The sequence below is a fragment of the Labrus bergylta genome, chromosome 17, assembly GCF_963930695.1.
Source record: "Labrus bergylta chromosome 17, fLabBer1.1, whole genome shotgun sequence".
NCBI lineage: Eukaryota > Metazoa > Chordata > Actinopteri > Labriformes > Labridae > Labrus > Labrus bergylta.
Genome location: NC_089211.1, coordinates 26,527,573 through 26,544,956, shown reverse-complemented (window position 1 = coordinate 26,544,956; position 17,384 = coordinate 26,527,573). Strand labels below are relative to the sequence as shown.

Here is a 17,384-nt window from a genome sequence, read left to right as displayed (position 1 = left end):
CGGAAACAGTTTCATTGTTCTGGAAGGAGAAACTCAGACGTGAAGAAACCGTTTCCCAGCAAGTCCCAACAACGAATGAACTTGTTTTTTTGTTGTCTAAAACATTAGTAGTTGTGTTTAAATTATTGTTTTGGAGACTTTAAAGGTTTCTGAACACGGAGAGACTGAAAGGAAAGCCGCCATGTCGTCGCCGTTGGAGATGACAGAGATGTACGACAACGCTCTGCTGGGGATCCTGCAGCACGTCGGGAACATCCGGGACTTCTTACAGATCTATTTCGGGTTCTTGTATCGTAAGACGGATTTTTACCGCGTGCTGTCCGGACCCAACGACCAGATGGGTTTCCCTCCTGGGGTGGCCGAGAAGATGGTGTTAAAGGTGAGGCCGTGTGCTGCTGGTCAACAGTAGAGGGGGCCCCTGACCAGTAGAGGGGGCCCCAGACCAGTAGAGGGGGCCCCTGATCAGTAAAGGGGGCCCCAGACCAGTAGAGGGGGCCCCAGACCAGTAAAGGGGGCCCTTGACCAGTAGAGGGGGCCCCTGATCAGTAGAGGGGGCCCTTGACCAGTAGAGGGGGCCCCAGACCAGTAGAGGGGACCCCAGACCAGTAAAGGGGGCCCTTGACCAGTAGAGGGGACCCCAGACCAGTAAAGGGGGCCCCTGACCAGTAGAGGGGGCCCCTGACCAGTAGAGGGGACCCCAGACCAGTAGAGGGGGCCCCTGACCAGTAAAGGGGACCCCAGACCAGTAAAGGGGGCCCTTGACCAGTAGAGGGGACCCCAGACCAGTAAAGAGGGCCCCTGACCAGTAGAGGGGGCCCCTGACCAGTAGAGGGGACCCCAGACCAGTAAAGAGGGCCCCTGACCAGTAGAGGGGGCCCCTGACCAGTAGAGGGGACCACAGACCAGTAGAGGGGACCCCTGACCAGTAGAGGGGACCCCAGACCAGTAAAGAGGGCCCCTGACCAGTAGAGGGGGCCCCAGACCAGTAAAGAGGGCCCCTGACCAGTAGAGGGGGCCCCTGACCAGTAGAGGGGACCCCAGACCAGTAAAGAGGGCCCCTGACCAGTAGAGGGGGCCCCTGACCAGTAGAGGGGACCACAGACCAGTAGAGGGGGCCCCTGACCAGTAGAGGGGACCCCAGACCAGTAAAGAGGGCCCCTGACCAGTAGAGGGGGCCCCTGACCAGTAGAGGGGACCCCAGACCAGTAAAGAGGGCCCCTGACCAGTAGAGGGGGCCCCTGACCAGTAGAGGGGACCACAGACCAGTAGAGGGGGCCCCTGACCAGTAGAGGGGACCCCAGACCAGTAGAGGGGGTCCCTGAGGTCTGACAAACTTACATCAAAGCAGTGGCTCAAAATGTGCAGATTTTGCAATCAATTAACTTTTGCCTCGGGCCCCATTAGACTCTAGATTCTGGGTTGTTGTCAGGATCAGAGGCGATTCCAGACTCTGTTGGGGCAAAAACTTAAAAGGGGGGCCCCTCCAACTGAGATAGTCTCACACGAGATAATCCTTTATTGACCCCCAGAGGGGAAATTCAAGTGTTGCAGCAGTAAGAAGACAAGAAGCAGAGCATGCACACACTTACTGACAAACAAAACACGACTCAGGAAGTTCAGACATGTTGTGCAATTCAAGACTGAAGATTTGTGTTTGTCACCTGCTCATCCAGATGTGCAGTGAAATGTAAACACTGCTCCGCAAGGCCATGCAATAAACACTCAAATTACTAATACACATAAATACAGTAAAATAGAATATAATGTAACATTTAAAAATAAATATTTGAATATTTCAGTCATAAGTTATCTTTGCTGAAAGAGCTGATTCACAAAAACAACATAAATAAAGAAAACAACACGCAGCCTCAGCGGAGCAACCCGGACGCCGTCTGGTCACGGCCGCGCCATCTTAGCATTTAAAGTTAAAGTGAGCAGTGATGAGATAAAGTGACAAACTTAAGGAACAGCTCGGTCTGACATTCATGCCTCAATCTGTGCCAATCTCTTCTCCTCCTGCAGACGTTTAAGCTGTTTGAGAAGGTGGCGGAGCAGGACAGAGAGAGGCAGCAGAGCGAGGTGCGGAGGAGACAGGAGAGACGATGCGTTCCTCCTCCGGTCGTCCAGGAGCTGGAGGTCTCCACAGAGGAGACGGCGGGGCAGAGCACGGAGGCGGCACAGGCCGAGAGCGCTTCATCAGAGCCTCAGAGTGTTTCAGTCCCGGCCTCAGAAGACAAAGTAGACCCTCAGCCTGACGGCGGCGGCGGAGGTCCAGGAGAGTCAACGCAGGGAGACCAGGCAGCTGCATCCAGCACTAACTCAGCAGAAGGGTGAGTAACCTCCAGTGTTTTTATCCAGCATATCTTCTGGGTTTTTTTTTTTTTGAAGAGACAAAGCGGACTTTCTTTACTATTCAGTCTCTTCAAAATGTCTTTAAAGTTGAGGACATTTCATTATATAAATGTAAATACAAAAACTGCATCAATCAGCTCCCTCCTATTGAGAGATAAAGACGTGACACTCATCTGTAATTCACTCAAAGACATGTAACGGTTTCATTTAGCTCTAAATGTCCTTAAATATCCTGTGAAGTTAGTATAAGAATAGTTGTCACCTGTACCTTTTAAAAGATACTGATTCATTGTTTAAAGGTCATTTGGTCCAAACCCTAAAAAAAAAAAAATCTTTCATTTTTGACCCACTATGTAGTTGCTGTGTTGTGCCTCTAGGTGGCAGCATTATAAAGCTTTCATACTGGGGCAGACCTTCAGCTCAAAACATGTAACATATCAGATTTTAAATGATTTTGTTTGTTACATGCAAGCACTGTTGAAACATGAAGCTGACACTGAAGTGTAACATCCTGCAGTTCCTGGAGTGTCCACTAGAGGCTGGCTGCAGAAGCACAGGAAGTCACATACACACCCATTCTAAAAAGCCTGTTTTTACAGCAGAGATGAACATGTTTACAGCCTGGTTCAAAAAAACAAATAGGTGTGATTAGCTCATGTCTGGATGGACACACACTGTACGGGGGGTGAATGTTTTGATGACTCATCAGTTTTGATTTGATGAAGGATAAGAGTTATTCACAATAAGGCGTGTAGCTGACCTGATTGACAGGTGGGCGCGGTGTAACGGTTTGTCAGGAGGTTTAAAACCCGCCTCAGCTCCAGCTCTCAGCCTGTCGTTAGGTTGACTGAAAGTTAGACTGAGACAGCATTTCCAGCATGGAGACCGCCATCGATGGGACTCCAGCGCCCCCTGCAGGAACAGACGGGGGACGACACTCACCTGTGGTCGTTGTGTTTCAGGGGTCAGGATACGTTTCAGTCCAACCCCGACAGCTACAACGGAGCGGTGAGAGAAAACTACAGCTGGTCTCAGGACTACACCGACGTGGAGATCCGAGTGTTTGTGCCAAAGAGCGTGGTTAAAGGACGACAGGTAAACAGTCTGTGTGTTAGTGACCTCGACTTCCTGTTTCACCCGTTCATTGTCGTGTGTCTTATCGTGTGTGTGGCGTGTTTGGCGTCCTCAGGTCAGCGTGAGTCTGCAGCCCAGCAGCATGAGAGTGTGTGTGAGGGAGGGGGCCGAGGAGAGACCCCTGATGGAGGGAGAGTTCACACACAAGATCAACACTGAAAACTCTCTGTGGAGTCTGGAGCCTGGAAACTGTGTGGTGGTGAGTACACACACACACACACAGTACACACACACACACACACACACACACACACACACACACACACACACACACACACACACACACACACACACACACACACACACACACACAGTACACACACACACACACACACACACACACACACACACACAGTACACACACTCAAACACACACACACACACACACTCAAACACACACACACACACACACACACACACACACACACTCAAACACACACACACACAGTACACACACAGTACACACACACACACACAGTACACACACACAGTACACACACACACACACACAGTACACACACACACACACACACACTCACACACTCACACAAACTGTCTCAAACACACACACACACTCAAACACACACACACACACTCAAACACACACACACACACACACACACTCAAACACACACACACACACAAACACTCAAACACACACACACTCAAACACACACACACACACTCAAACACACACACACACACACACACACTCAAACACACACACACACACACACTCAAACACACACACACACACACACACTCACACAAACTCTCTCAAACACACACACACACACACACACACACTCACACACACACACACACACACACACACACACACACACACACACACACACACACACTCAAACACTCAAACACACACACACTCAAACACACACACACACACTCAAACACACACACACACACTCAAACACACACACACACACACACACACACTCACACAAACTCTCTCAAACACACACACACACACACACACACACACTCACACAAACTCTCTCAAACACAAACACACACACACACTCAAACACACACACACACACAGTACACACACAGTACACACACACACACACAGTACACACACACAGTACACACACACACACACACAGTACACACACACACACACACACACTCACACACTCACACAAACTGTCTCAAACACACACACACACACACTCAAACACACACACACACTCAAACACACACACACACACACACACACACACTCAAACACACACACACACACACACACACACACACACACACACACACACACACACACACACACACACACACACACACACACACACACTCACACACACACACACACACACACACTCAAACACACACACACACACAGTACACACACAGTACACACACACACACTCACACACACACACACACACACACACACACACACTCACACACACACACACACACACACACACACACACACACACACACACACACACACACACACACACACACACTCAAACACACACACACACACAGTACACACACAGTACACACACACACACACAGTACACACACACAGTACACACACACACACACACAGTACACACACACACACACACACACTCACACACTCACACAAACTGTCTCAAACACACACACACACACACTCAAACACACACACACACTCAAACACACACACACACACACACACACACACACACACACACACACACACACACACTCAAACACACACACACACACACACACACACACACACACACACACACACACACACACACACACTCACACACACACACACACACACACACTCAAACACACACACACACACAGTACACACACAGTACACACACACACACTCACACACACACACACACACACACACACACACACTCACACACACACACACACACACACACACACACACACACACACACACACACACACACACACACACACACACACACACTCAAACACACACACACACACAGTACACACACAGTACACACACACACACACAGTACACACACACAGTACACACACACACACACACAGTACACACACACACACACACACACTCACACACTCACACAAACTGTCTCAAACACACACACACACACACTCAAACACACACACACACTCAAACACACACACACACACACACACACACACTCAAACACACACACACACACACACACACACACACACACACACACACACACACACACACACACACACACACACACACACACACACACACACACACACACACACACACACAGAAACCTTACCTCCTCGTCTCGTCCCCTCCAGCTGTCGCTCAGTAAGACTTCGGAGGTTTGGTGGAACGCCGTGCTGAAAGGAGAGAAGGAGATCGACATAAACCAAATTAACCGTGAGCGCTCCATGGCGACGGTGGACGAGGAGGAGCACGCCGTCCTGGACCGACTCACCTTCGACTACAACCAGAAGCTGCAGGGCAAACCGCAGAGTCACGAAATGGTGAGCCGACGCACGCACACAACACGTGTTCACATGTATTAAGGACACGGACTCTGAAGCTTCAGTGTTTCTCCAGCTCTGCATGGGTCTGTAAACCTTTCTGTGTTCTAACCTCTCTCCATTTTTCAAAAGCATCTCCAATATTGATCCTAGTTTGAGCACGTTTCTGCTCGTGGAGCTTATTAGAAACATGCAGAGGCTTTTTAGGTCGGGTACAATCACTTCTATCTGAACCACTTCTCTTGACCGCTTCCATCACCTGTTGACCTGATAACTGCTCTCATATCTGACAAACCGAGGGGCGTCCAAAACGGCCGTGTGGGTGTGTCTTAAAAGCGCCTACCTTCTCTGGTCCAAACAAATCCAGAGCATTCAGGAGCAGAATCTAAAGTTAGAAGGAGGACATACTGGCTGCTGCATTGTTGTCAGAGAAGCCAGCACTTCAACATAACATGTTTCCTTAATGATCAGAGAGTAAGATACCTTTATCATCTCACTCTCTACACATCTCACTGATTGGACCTTTAAATAACAACTTCTCAAGCGATAACAAAAGAACAAAATAACTCTGTGACTCACCTCTAGATGGCACTGTTGTCCTCATCAGAATAATAAATGCACATGTATTTACACGTCTTCTCTCTCTGTTTAAACAGAAGGTGCACGACATGCTGAAGAAGGGCTGGGACGCCGAGGGCTCGCCGTTCAGAGGGCAGCAGTTCGACCCGTCCATGTTCGACATCCCGCCGAGCGCCGTGCAGTTCTGAGACTGAACAAAATGAACTGATTACTACTTTATGTACAGGACGAGGGCGACGAAGTCAACGTTCACCCGCTGGAGGTTTGTTGTGGAGGATCTCAGATGCTGACGATGAAGTCATTATATCAAACGATTATTTGATGTTCTGACTGAATGAAATCTGATAAAGAAAATGTGTGCTTTGGTATCTGCTTTGCTCTTTATTTAAAAACTCCACAGCGCCCTGCTGAGTCAGTGATTCTGTTATTTATTTATATTCTCATAAACTTCTCCAAAACTGTTGAGCATCAGAAGCCGAGACGAAGGTCAAATTTAAACTTAATCTGGAAAAATCATCCAAACAAAAGTCAGATTTATACGTTTGTATGCTCTGCTGTTAAAGATGGGGGGGGGGGGGGTCCTCTGTAATCAGGCTGTAGGGTGTCCTCTGTGATCAGGGTGGAGGGGGTGAGAGGGGTCCTCTGTGATCAGGGTGGAGGGGGTGAGAGGGGTCCTCTGTGATCAGGGTGGAGGGGGTGAGAGGGGTCAGAAATATTTATGTAAATTCATCAGATAAGAAAATCAAACACAATCAGGAATCTGTTATTCTGGACGTGAAAACTTCAAAAATAAGATTCTCTAAGAACATCCAGCTGAAGTCTTTAAATCAGGACTTCTGTTTGCAGCTCTCACAGACGATTACTCAACGAGGAAATGTTAAAAATGATTCATGGAGTACTTCTAAGGAAACAAATAAAACTCCCTCTTTAGAATATAAATTAAAAACCGCTGGAGCATTTGATTGTTTTACTCAAATCTCTCAGTTCTCCTGCCTCTTTCTTTCTTAACGAGCGAGTTCGTCTTGTGACTGCAGCACTTTGCTCTGCGTCTTTATCTTTTATTGTTCTGTCATGGACTCTGATCACTCCCTTCATTAATGCATCAATTAGCTTCTAATGAGCACATTCATCTCAGCCAGAACAAAAAGGGGGGGAACGCGTCGTTCTTGTCTTTTACTTGGAGGAGCAGAAACAAAAGCCGTCTCCACTTTTCTCCTCCCGCTCCGTTCACATGACATCCATTCGTCTGCAACAATGCTTCTTGTTCCCCGCTCGTTATTTAAGAAATCAATCCGTCTCTCCCCCCGCTCTCCGGATGGAAAGAATGAGACGATGATGAACTGAAGAGATGAGATGGAGTTACAGTGAGAGTCTGAGCATCGTTTAATCAAAGCGTCTTCAGCTCCAGATAATAAAAAACACCAGAGGGACGAGTACTCAGATCCTGAAGCGATGCTCTCTTTCCTCTACAATCATCAGACAAAAGACCAAAGAACTGGTTGTGGATCTGAGGAGGGCAAAAGCACCAGTGAGCCCTGTGTCTGTTTAGGGGGTCAGTCAGGGGCGTGTCCAGATGGGGTGGCTTGGGCCCGTCTTGGAAATCTTATTGGCCACCCCAAGTGCGAGACTATCCCTGTCATACAGGAGGCGGGGTCTCCTGAGGTAAGATGTGATGTAAAAAAAAAAACATGGACGTAGCGGACTAAGAGACAGAGTCCTCTACACGACGCTATAATGAGAATATGTGTGTTTGTATCAATGCTGCGTGTAGTTGAAGAGAATCTCAATGTGATCTAAAGAGAGGAGAAGAACATCCTGGAGAACAGGAAACATGCAGCAGCAGGTTGATTAGAGCACGGAGATGGTAGAGGTGGCGTGCAGACAGTCTACTTTACTTTAACTCTCTGATCCAGGTCTACACTCCCCCCCCCATGAATACCTACTAACTTGATGATGATGGTCTCCATATTATTGATGATGATGATGGTAATGACGATGGTTTTTGTTTGATAACGACGACTTATAAGATGGTTTCTATACTGATTAGAGCTCTCAAGAACTGCCCTCAATGTTGTGCTTTGCCTCTGGTCACTTCCTGTCAGCACCTGTGTGTCCAATCAGACTCAAAGCTGATCGTTTGCTCTTACTCACATTGTTCCCTTTTTTCTAGATCCTTGCTTGTGTTGTTCTTACTCTCTGATGTACGTCGCTTTGGATAAAAGAGTCTGCTAAGAGATTTGTAGAATTGTCTATGGTCGTGCAGTGATCACAGGGAATAAACGTCACCACCCCCTCTCACTCCACTGTGTGACTGAAGTCCTCAGGAGGTCATTCCTGCTTGTAGCCATCAAACTCTACAGCTCCTCCCTCTGAGTGTCAAACTCTCTGTCTGACCTTCGACTGTTTCACACTTACAACTGTAAAATCCTCCATTAGGCCGTATTCACACTTGACTTCTTTTTTCAACTGCCAGCGCCTTTTTTACATACAAGCTTATGGAAAAATGAAAAAGGATGACGCCTTTTTAAAAAGCGCTGCGCCCGACGCCTTTTTCAGTTGAGTTATTTCAACTTTTCAGAAAAGCTCTGGGTGACGTCAAGCGCCTTTCTGACAGCTGACCAATCAGGATGAGTAGTAACCTACGTCCCTAGCTACCTTTGCCCAAAAACGGTCAACTTCCACCAGATATGTGTGCATTGCGTGTCCGCTCCGGTCCGTTACGGGTCCGTCCTCATCCGTCAACACCCAGCGGCTGCGTTCTCAGTCTGCAGCACAGAGAGCTCAGCCGGACAGCTGGAGTACGGAAACACGCGGTAATTTAACAGATTCACTCGCGACAGAACGAGATAATACGATGTAGAAAGGTATAAAACTCAATAAAAACCTTATAAACACACAAACAAACACACAAACAAACACACAAACAAACACACAAACGGTGGTTTTTCTGAACCGTCAAAACGGGGGGTGTTATTCTGAAAATAAACCGGATGTTTTAATGTTGTATCGGTGTCTGACTTCCCGTCCCGTTTGTTCTTTTCTGTGCTAAATTGATGCGTTGTGCTCCGGCGCGGTTGCACCGCAGACTAGATCCTGTTGTTAAGGTTACAGAACACTCAAAAAGAGCTGAAGGCAGAAGTCAAGTACACTGAACACAGCCTTACTCATTATTTATCAAGTGACTTGTTAGCATGCATAGCGCTCTGTGCCCTCATTGGTCAACGACACTGACCTGACAGAAGTTAATTTAATAGTAAATGGAGCTTTTATATTTCTTTTCTTGTCTTCTGACTACTCAAAGCGCTTTTACACCGCATATCACACCTACACATTCACACCCAAGAAGTCACTTATCCTATTCATACGCCGCAGACGAAGCAGCAGGAGAAATTCAGGGTTATGTGTCTCGCCCAAGGACGACTCCACCAACTGAGCCCCAGATGGATTCTGGTTTGTGAATTTCAGGCTTTCAAAAACACAAGGGGTGGGTAAGTGGGGGCCTGCAGCTCGTTTTTGCCCCTGGGCCCCCCTTAAAGCTTAATCTGGCCCTGCTTGAAGTCATTTAGATGTTTTATAGTTTCTGTGCTCAATCAAGAAGCCTCATATAGAAGCTGCAGAAAGCCCCAGAAACCAATCCAATGCAATTACTGAAGTGCACTGAGAAGTGATGCATTAAGTTTTTTTGAATCCTTGAAATAGACTCTGACTGAGTAAGTGCAGTAATTTCATTATGGGCTGCAGAGCTGCTCGTGATTATATGATTTATAATAAAGTGTAATCAAACGCTGCACTCTCCAATCAGAGAACTCGGATTTTTCTTTATTTCTTTTTTTTCTTACCCATCGGGATGGGGGGGGGGGGGGGGGACGTCATGCGGTGAGCTCACATTACCATTTTGTGTGGTATTTAAAGAGTCCGTCCTCTCCGCTTGCCAGAAACCATTGGATCCGGGACCGTGCGTGCGTGCCTGCGTGCGTGTGTGTGCGTAAAGTGTTAGTGTGCGCCGGGGCTGCAGCTGAAACCATCCGGAGGGTTCTGATCGAGGTGGGCGGAGACTGAAAGCCTGAGAGGTCCTGCAGCGACGCGCCGAACCATTCCGGACTCCCGCACCCGTCCGAGAAAGGAAACATCATGGCTACTACCACTTGTACGCGTTTTACAGATGAATACCAGCTGTACGAGGAGCTTGGCAAGTAAGCTGCTGTTATATTCATTTGACATTTTATTACAGAGCATGAAGAGGGAGGGATGGAGGGGTCTCCACAGCTGTGGTGATGGATGCAGCTCCATCCGTTCAAAACAAAAACGCACGCTGGTTCTGCTTATGAAATGAGCTCCTTTAAAATCTAAATTAAGCTGCTTCCTTAATGCTTTTCTGTCTTTTTTTGCACAAATAAATCTTGTTTGAGAGCGGGAGGTATGTAACAGCTGCTAGATTTTGCATGAAGATTAATCTGCATGAGCTCAGGAGCACTTCTGGGCAACCCCTCACCCCCCCCCCCCCCCCCTTTTTGCCCAAGGGCTAATTAGGGACAAACAGGCTCTAATATGAGGGGCAATCTGATGTGTCGGAATTAAGCTCCCTCATCATCAGCTGGCTCTAATCACAGTGGCACACAGTTTAGCACAGAAGTCCGAATAATGCTGCTGCCCTTGATCTACTGCTAATCTAATGAGGTGTGTCTTTTGGGGGGGGGGGGGGGGGGTGAAGTAGATTTAGGATGTGTGGCCCCTCACAAGAGGCAGACAAATCGAGACTGAAGAGCCCATGGGTGCCACAGTGGGTAGATGCAAAGTGGACTCCATGTCTCTGTCAGGTTGTGCGTGGGTAGAGAGGATCTCTCTCTCTCTCTCTCTCTCTCTCTCTCTCTCTCTCTCTCTCTCTCTCTCTCTCTCTCTCTGCCTCACAGGAACATTTATTCCACAGCACCAGAGGAGAAAAAAATAAAAAAGCAAGTTCAGTGCCGAGGATGGTTTCAGTTCAAGTGTTGATATTTTCGTTTTACAGACTGATTCGACCTCTTTTGTGCTGGCTGGGATTTCCAGTGTGTGTGTGTGTGTGTGTGTGTGTGTGTGTGTGTGTGTGTGTGGGAAGTGATAAGTTAAAGACAATAGACAAGCAGCTGCCTTCACTGATAACAGTCAGAGTCTTATTGCTGTTTTGCTGCTGTTGTCACTTTTTGACGTGTGTTGGGTTTGTTATGTAAAGCAGATGTTTGGGAATATTCTGCAGGGGGCGGAGTTTTATGTGCACTGGATGTCGAACACTTCCTGGTTTTGACAGAGGCGATCGGGGTCACCCAACAATAAACATGGACAAAGCCTCAGTGACGTCACCCATTGGTTACTGAAGGTTGATGGCGGTCTCCATGCTGGAAATGCTGTCTCAGTCTAACTTTGAGTCAACCTAACGACAGGCTGAGAGCTGGAGCTGAGGCGGGTTTTAAACCTCCTGACAAACCGTTACACTGCGCCCACCTGTCAATCAGGTCAGCTACACGCCTTATTGTGAATAACTCTTATCCTTCATCAAATCAAAACTGATGAGTCATCAAAACATTCACCCCCCGTACAGTGTGTGTCCATCCAGACATGAGCTAATCACACCTATTTGGTTTTTTGAACCAGGCTGTAAACATGTTCATCTCTGCTGTAAAAACAGGCTTTTTAGAATGGGTGTGTATGTGACTTCCTGTGCTTCTGCATCCAGCCTCTAGTGGACACTCAGGGAACTGCAAGTTTTTTTGCACTTTTGCATCACCTTCATTTTTTACAGTCAGATTCTTTGCTCCAGAAGGATCCAGCATGTTTTACCTCAGACTCAAATACTTTTGCTCTAAATGAGAGTGTTCTGGAAATTTGTGTTGAGAGCAACACCGAGCCAACAGTCGTCTTTCTGATAGTTGAATCCAGGAGTTTGCAAACGGACCTCTGCTCTCTCCAGCATGAGATGGAGATAAGGAGGAGGAGGCCCAGAGAGTACATGTCAGAATAAATACGGTGCATTATCTTGACCTAGTTACACTTTGTTTCCTGAGAGGACAAAGGCAACAACAAAAGATTAATCACATAGTATTCATCACAATGTGCTGTGATATGAGAGTGTTATTTATGATGTCATGATTATGAGCAAGACAAGGTGTGAGAATTCCCATTGCAAGGGTTAATATTTCAAATTAATAAATACCTTTCATATCGTATCTGTGATTTCTCAAACGTACATGTTAGCAAAGAAGTGGCTAAATGCTAACGTAGCTGTACCTCGGGTTGGCATTGTCTGTGTATTTTCTCATCAGTATGGAAGCTTTAAAATGAGTGTTTTTTGTATGTTTGAAAACTCCATATTTGACCCCTTCATGACCCCTGAAACCCTCCTTTGAAACAGCTGTTGATCTCCTTTTAGTTTCAACGTATCTGTTGCATTTAAATATTAATGAGCAGGAATAGTTAAACAGTTTCTTTAAAAACAGATTTCTTTTAATTCTACGGTTCTTTTGAATCAACTTCGGGTTGATTTTTTCAAATTGAAAAGACTTTTTGAAGATGGAATTTTTGACTTTTTGGTCCCTTTATTGTAGGGATTGGACAGTGGAGTCAGTAATCAGGGAAAGAGAGAGAGTGGGTAATGTCAAGCGGGAAAAGAGCCACAGTTGGATTTGAACCCTGCTGCATTGTGGCCTGCATTTAGTGCACGCTCTAACCACTAGGCCACTGGCACCTCTATATAAAACACTTTTAATCCCTATTCGTCTCCTGGTAGTCCGATAACTGTCCACTTTTATCTTAAATCTCCTTTATCTATTTTGTGTTTAATTCAATATTTTTGTCAACCTTGCTCTGTGTTTGCTGCTCCTTATTTTTGTCTTCTTCATTTTGCTCTGTGCCTTTGAATCCCCCCTCCCCCCCTCCCCCAGGGACAAATAGAGTTTATTAAATTGAATTAAATTGAATCTACCACCGCAACAAAAGCTCCCCCATGGCTTCATAAAAACATGACAGATTGATAATTAATGACTACACACACATTTTTAATATTCAGTTAGTTTGTAGTTTGATCGATCGATGATGTTGTGTCACCCTGAGGTCTGAATCCTTTCCAACAACCTTTGAATAAGTTTTTCCTGTTTAAAACTTTAAGCAACAAAAAGCACAAGCGACTTAAAATATTCATGTTTTAATACATATTTAATACTCAAAGACCGACGGTTAAAAGATTTAAGGCTTGCTTAAATTTAGGCTTGACTTAGAAATCCTGAGCTATGAGACACCAACCGATTTTTTCTTTAACTGGAACCCTCTCTGAAGGCTAACGAGGGTCTAGATGTCGTGTGTAGTAAGTGGACTTTTAGTCAAGACTATTATTTATTATTCTCGGCTGAATGGCTTTGTGGAGTTTTTGGCAAACAAAGGAGGATTTCAGTGCTCAGATTCAAAGGTAAGCCGCTTTCTGTGTTTAACAAAAGCAGGTTTTGACCCTCCTGACTCCCCACCTGCCCTGCAGATAACCTGCCATGTCGAGTCTCCTGCTGCTGTTTCACCACGCAGCAGCGAGTGTCAGCGAGTGTCATACTTACTCACCACAGCTCCTCATAACGTATGCATGTTGGAGAGCTCATGAGAGAGGCCGGGGCTCAGAGGGGAGTGTGAGTGTTTCATTGCGTAACAATGCTGAGGTGAGATAAAATTAGCTCCGAGAAATGACAGAGGTGGTTATTTCTGTTTGTCTCTGTTGGGTTTGATGAGAAACTGTGGCCCTAAAAACTCCAGCGCTGCACACTTAAAAAACGCTTATCCTTCAAACGCTGCTGCTCTTTCCTCTGATTGATCACTTTGCGTTACATAATTAAAGTCGTGGAGAAAAAAAATATGAGAAGACAAATCATGCAGATACTTTAAGAGGTTGTCGCTATTAACATTTTTCTGTCTTTAAAGCAGGTTAAATAAAGTACCTGACTGGTGCTGCATATCATCCGATTGAAGACACAGTTTCTTATAACCTGCGTCACAAATGGTTACCTTCATCATGATTTCTTTCACTCTTTAAAGAAGGTCAATGAAATGCCAAGTACCTGAAAATTATGAGATGCAGCAATTTTCTGTCTAATTTCCGAGTTCAGGTCAAGAGAAACACATTTGAATAAAAGTAATGACACAGAAATGTTGAACCTACCTGTGCCTGGAAGTTTTAGATACAGATTAAAGATTAACCTTTATTTCATCGGTTTCAAAGACTGAAACAAGATGCACAAAAGTTAAAACACTTTTTCAGCTCAAGACAATCAAATAAAGTTGGAGGCTTTACCAAATGCTTTTTATGACTTCCCCTCCACAGAAGCAAAGCAACAGCGAGAACTCTTCGTTTCCTCAAATCGTTTTTTTTCCACTTGTTTTATTTAGTCGCCAGTAAGCACACGTGCTGCTAGCTGTTTTGTCCTCAGATGCGCTCAAGAGTTTTTAGAGAGGGGCTCCTACTGTGACGCGTCTCTGTCTGATCGGACACTTTCTCAAGGTCTAAAAACTCAGAGAAAACCGAAATAGCTAAATGCAGACGCTAGCTGCTTAACTAGCTTACCTGACTGCTGTTACAGTAAAGTTCAACTCAACTTAATATGTCGATAAAAACATCCAGCAAATTGTGTTTCACGATCATTTGGTGGAAAACGTTAACTTTAGCTAACAACGTTAACTTTAGTTAACAACATTAAACAGCTAACAACATTAACTTTAGCTAACAACATTAAACAGCTAACAAAATGAAATGGCTAACCAACAGTAGTTACTTCAGCTAATAACTTTAGTTACCAACAGTTACTTAAGCTAGCAACATTACCTCAGCAAACAGCAGTAACTGAAGCTAAGCGGTTAGTTAGCATTTCCAGAATGGCGCTCACCATCGATGGGGCTCCGGCGCCCCCTGCAGTAACAGATAGGTGACGTCACTGAGGCTTTGTCCAGTAATATTTAAAGTCTATGTGCAGCCGGGTTTAATATATGAAAAGTTTAAAGATATGAATGATTATCTGTCTTCAAGGTTCAACCTCCACTATCATGAACTGCTGAACTCAGTTGGTAAAATCAAAATGGCGCCAGATTCTTTTGGGACTTAAATTACAAGAAAAGTTGAAGAGTTGTCGATAACCTCGGTTTTAAGTTCTAACATTTTCTCCATCCGTGAGACCGATCCATCCATCCATCATCTATACCGCTTGTCAGGCTCGCAGGAGGGCTGGAGCCAGGAAGCGGTGGTACACCCTGGATTGGTTGTAAGACAGATGTCTTCATCTTATACACAACAGTGTGAAATGTTGGATGACGTGTAATGTGTTATTGCGCCTCCATCCCGGGGTTCATCATGCATTCAGATCAGGTTTGTTTGAAAGCAGAGAGTCCAGTGAGGTCACTCCGATGCCCCTCTGATGCTGACGAAGCTTAAATAGCAGCTGACCCGTCTCCTCCTCCTGTCTCCTGTCTGTTTTTTCCCAGGGGGGCCTTTTCAGTGGTGCGCCGCTGTGTCAAACTCTGCACAGGCCAAGAGTACGCCGCCAAAATCATCAACACCAAAAAGCTCTCGGCCAGAGGTGAGAAACAAGCGACAGAAAGACACTTACAACATGGCTGCATGTGTGTTTTCAGGGACTCGTAAGAATATGAAGCAGCAGAGGCATCATGGGGGATTTAATCATGATGTGCATGTGTGTATGTCCCAGATCTAAGAGCCCATATTAGCATATTTTAGCGAGTGTTTGATTCCAGCATGTGAAGCCTCCACGTCTGTTCCTGCGAGAGAGGCAGATGATGGGTGCTGTTGGATCCACAGCTTCAAAAAGGGCGACGAAAAAAATCTACATTTTCCCTGAATAAATTGTTACAAGGAGGACATTTTCCAACAGTATTAAAAAATAATGGATTCATGCCCACAGTCTACCTGTTTTAAGTGTTTTTTTTGTGGCATGTTAGACGTTGTAGGTCCTATTTTAATCACCTATAGTCTTAAGTGCATGGTGCAAGTTCATCCACACCCCCTATTCATCATCTTTTATTCCCTCCAAAAGTCTGCTGCCACTGCAGGCATGATGGTGCATCTTAGTTTCTGAAAAATACACAATTTAAAGAGGACATATTCTCCCCCTCCTCCACCTTTTCAAACAGTCCCCCTCCTCCACCTTTTCAAACAGTCCCCTCCTCCACCTTTTCAAACAGTCCCCCTCCTCCACCTTTTCAAACAGTCCCCTCCTCCACCTTTTCAAACAGTCCTCCTCCACCTTTTCAAACAGTCCTCCTCCACCTTTTCAAACAGTCCCCCTCCTCCACCTTTTCAAACAGTCCCCTCCTCCACCTTTTCAAACAGTCCCCTCCTCCACCTTTTCAAACAGTCCTCCTCCACCTTTTCAAACAGTCCTCCTCCATCTTTTCAAACAGTCCCCTCCACCTTTTCAAACAGTCCCCTCCTCCACCTTTTCAAACAGTCCTCCTCCATCTTTTCAAACAGTCCCCTCCTCCACCTTTTCAAACAGTCCTCCTCCATCTTTTCAAACAGTCCCCTCCACCTTTTCAAACAGTCCCCTCCTCCACCTTTTCAAACAGTCCCCTCCTCCACCTTTTCAAACAGTCCCCCTCCACCTTTTCAAACAGTCCCCTCCACCTTTTCAAACAGTCCCCTCCTCCACCTTTTCAAACAGTCCCCTCCTCCAGCTTTTCAAACAGTCCCCTCCTCCACCTTTTCAAACAGTCCTCCTCCACCTTTTCAAATAGTCCTCCTCCACCTTTTCAAACAGTCCCCTCCTCCACCTTTTCAAACAGTCCCC

The 17,384-nt window shown here is 46.0% G+C and overlaps 2 protein-coding genes across 2 annotated transcripts in view; both read left to right on the top strand.

Annotated features, from left to right (window-relative positions):
• The first annotated feature begins 12 nt into the window (after window positions 1-12).
• nudcd3 (NudC domain containing 3) lies at window positions 13-6,945 on the top strand. Its single transcript, XM_020656303.3, has 6 exons — window positions 13-379; window positions 2,023-2,330; window positions 3,315-3,447; window positions 3,542-3,685; window positions 5,812-6,000; window positions 6,657-6,945. Exons 1-6 carry the CDS (start codon window positions 182-184, stop codon window positions 6,765-6,767), a joined length of 1,083 nt encoding a protein of 360 aa, XP_020511959.2. The 5' UTR covers window positions 13-181; the 3' UTR covers window positions 6,768-6,945.
• A 3,547-nt stretch (window positions 6,946-10,492) lies between these two features.
• LOC110003520 (calcium/calmodulin-dependent protein kinase type II subunit beta) overlaps window positions 10,493-17,384 on the top strand; it is a 38,341-nt gene continuing 31,449 nt past the window's right edge. Inside the window, exons 1-2 of the mRNA XM_065965852.1 lie at window positions 10,493-10,772; window positions 16,063-16,157. Of these exons, the coding sequence (XP_065821924.1) occupies window positions 10,711-10,772; window positions 16,063-16,157 (157 nt within the window). The 5' untranslated portion in view covers window positions 10,493-10,710. The remainder of the gene's footprint in view (window positions 10,773-16,062; window positions 16,158-17,384) is intronic.

Coding starts and splice junctions, on each gene's coding strand:
- nudcd3 (XM_020656303.3), top strand. CDS start 182: ATGTCGTCGCCGTTGGAGATGACAGAGATGTACGACAACGCTCTGCTG. Junction 380..2,022: donor CCGAGAAGATGGTGTTAAAG/GTGAGGCCGTGT, acceptor CTCCTCCTGCAG/ACGTTTAAGCTGTTTGAGAA. Junction 3,686..5,811: donor AGCCTGGAAACTGTGTGGTG/GTGAGTACACAC, acceptor CGTCCCCTCCAG/CTGTCGCTCAGTAAGACTTC.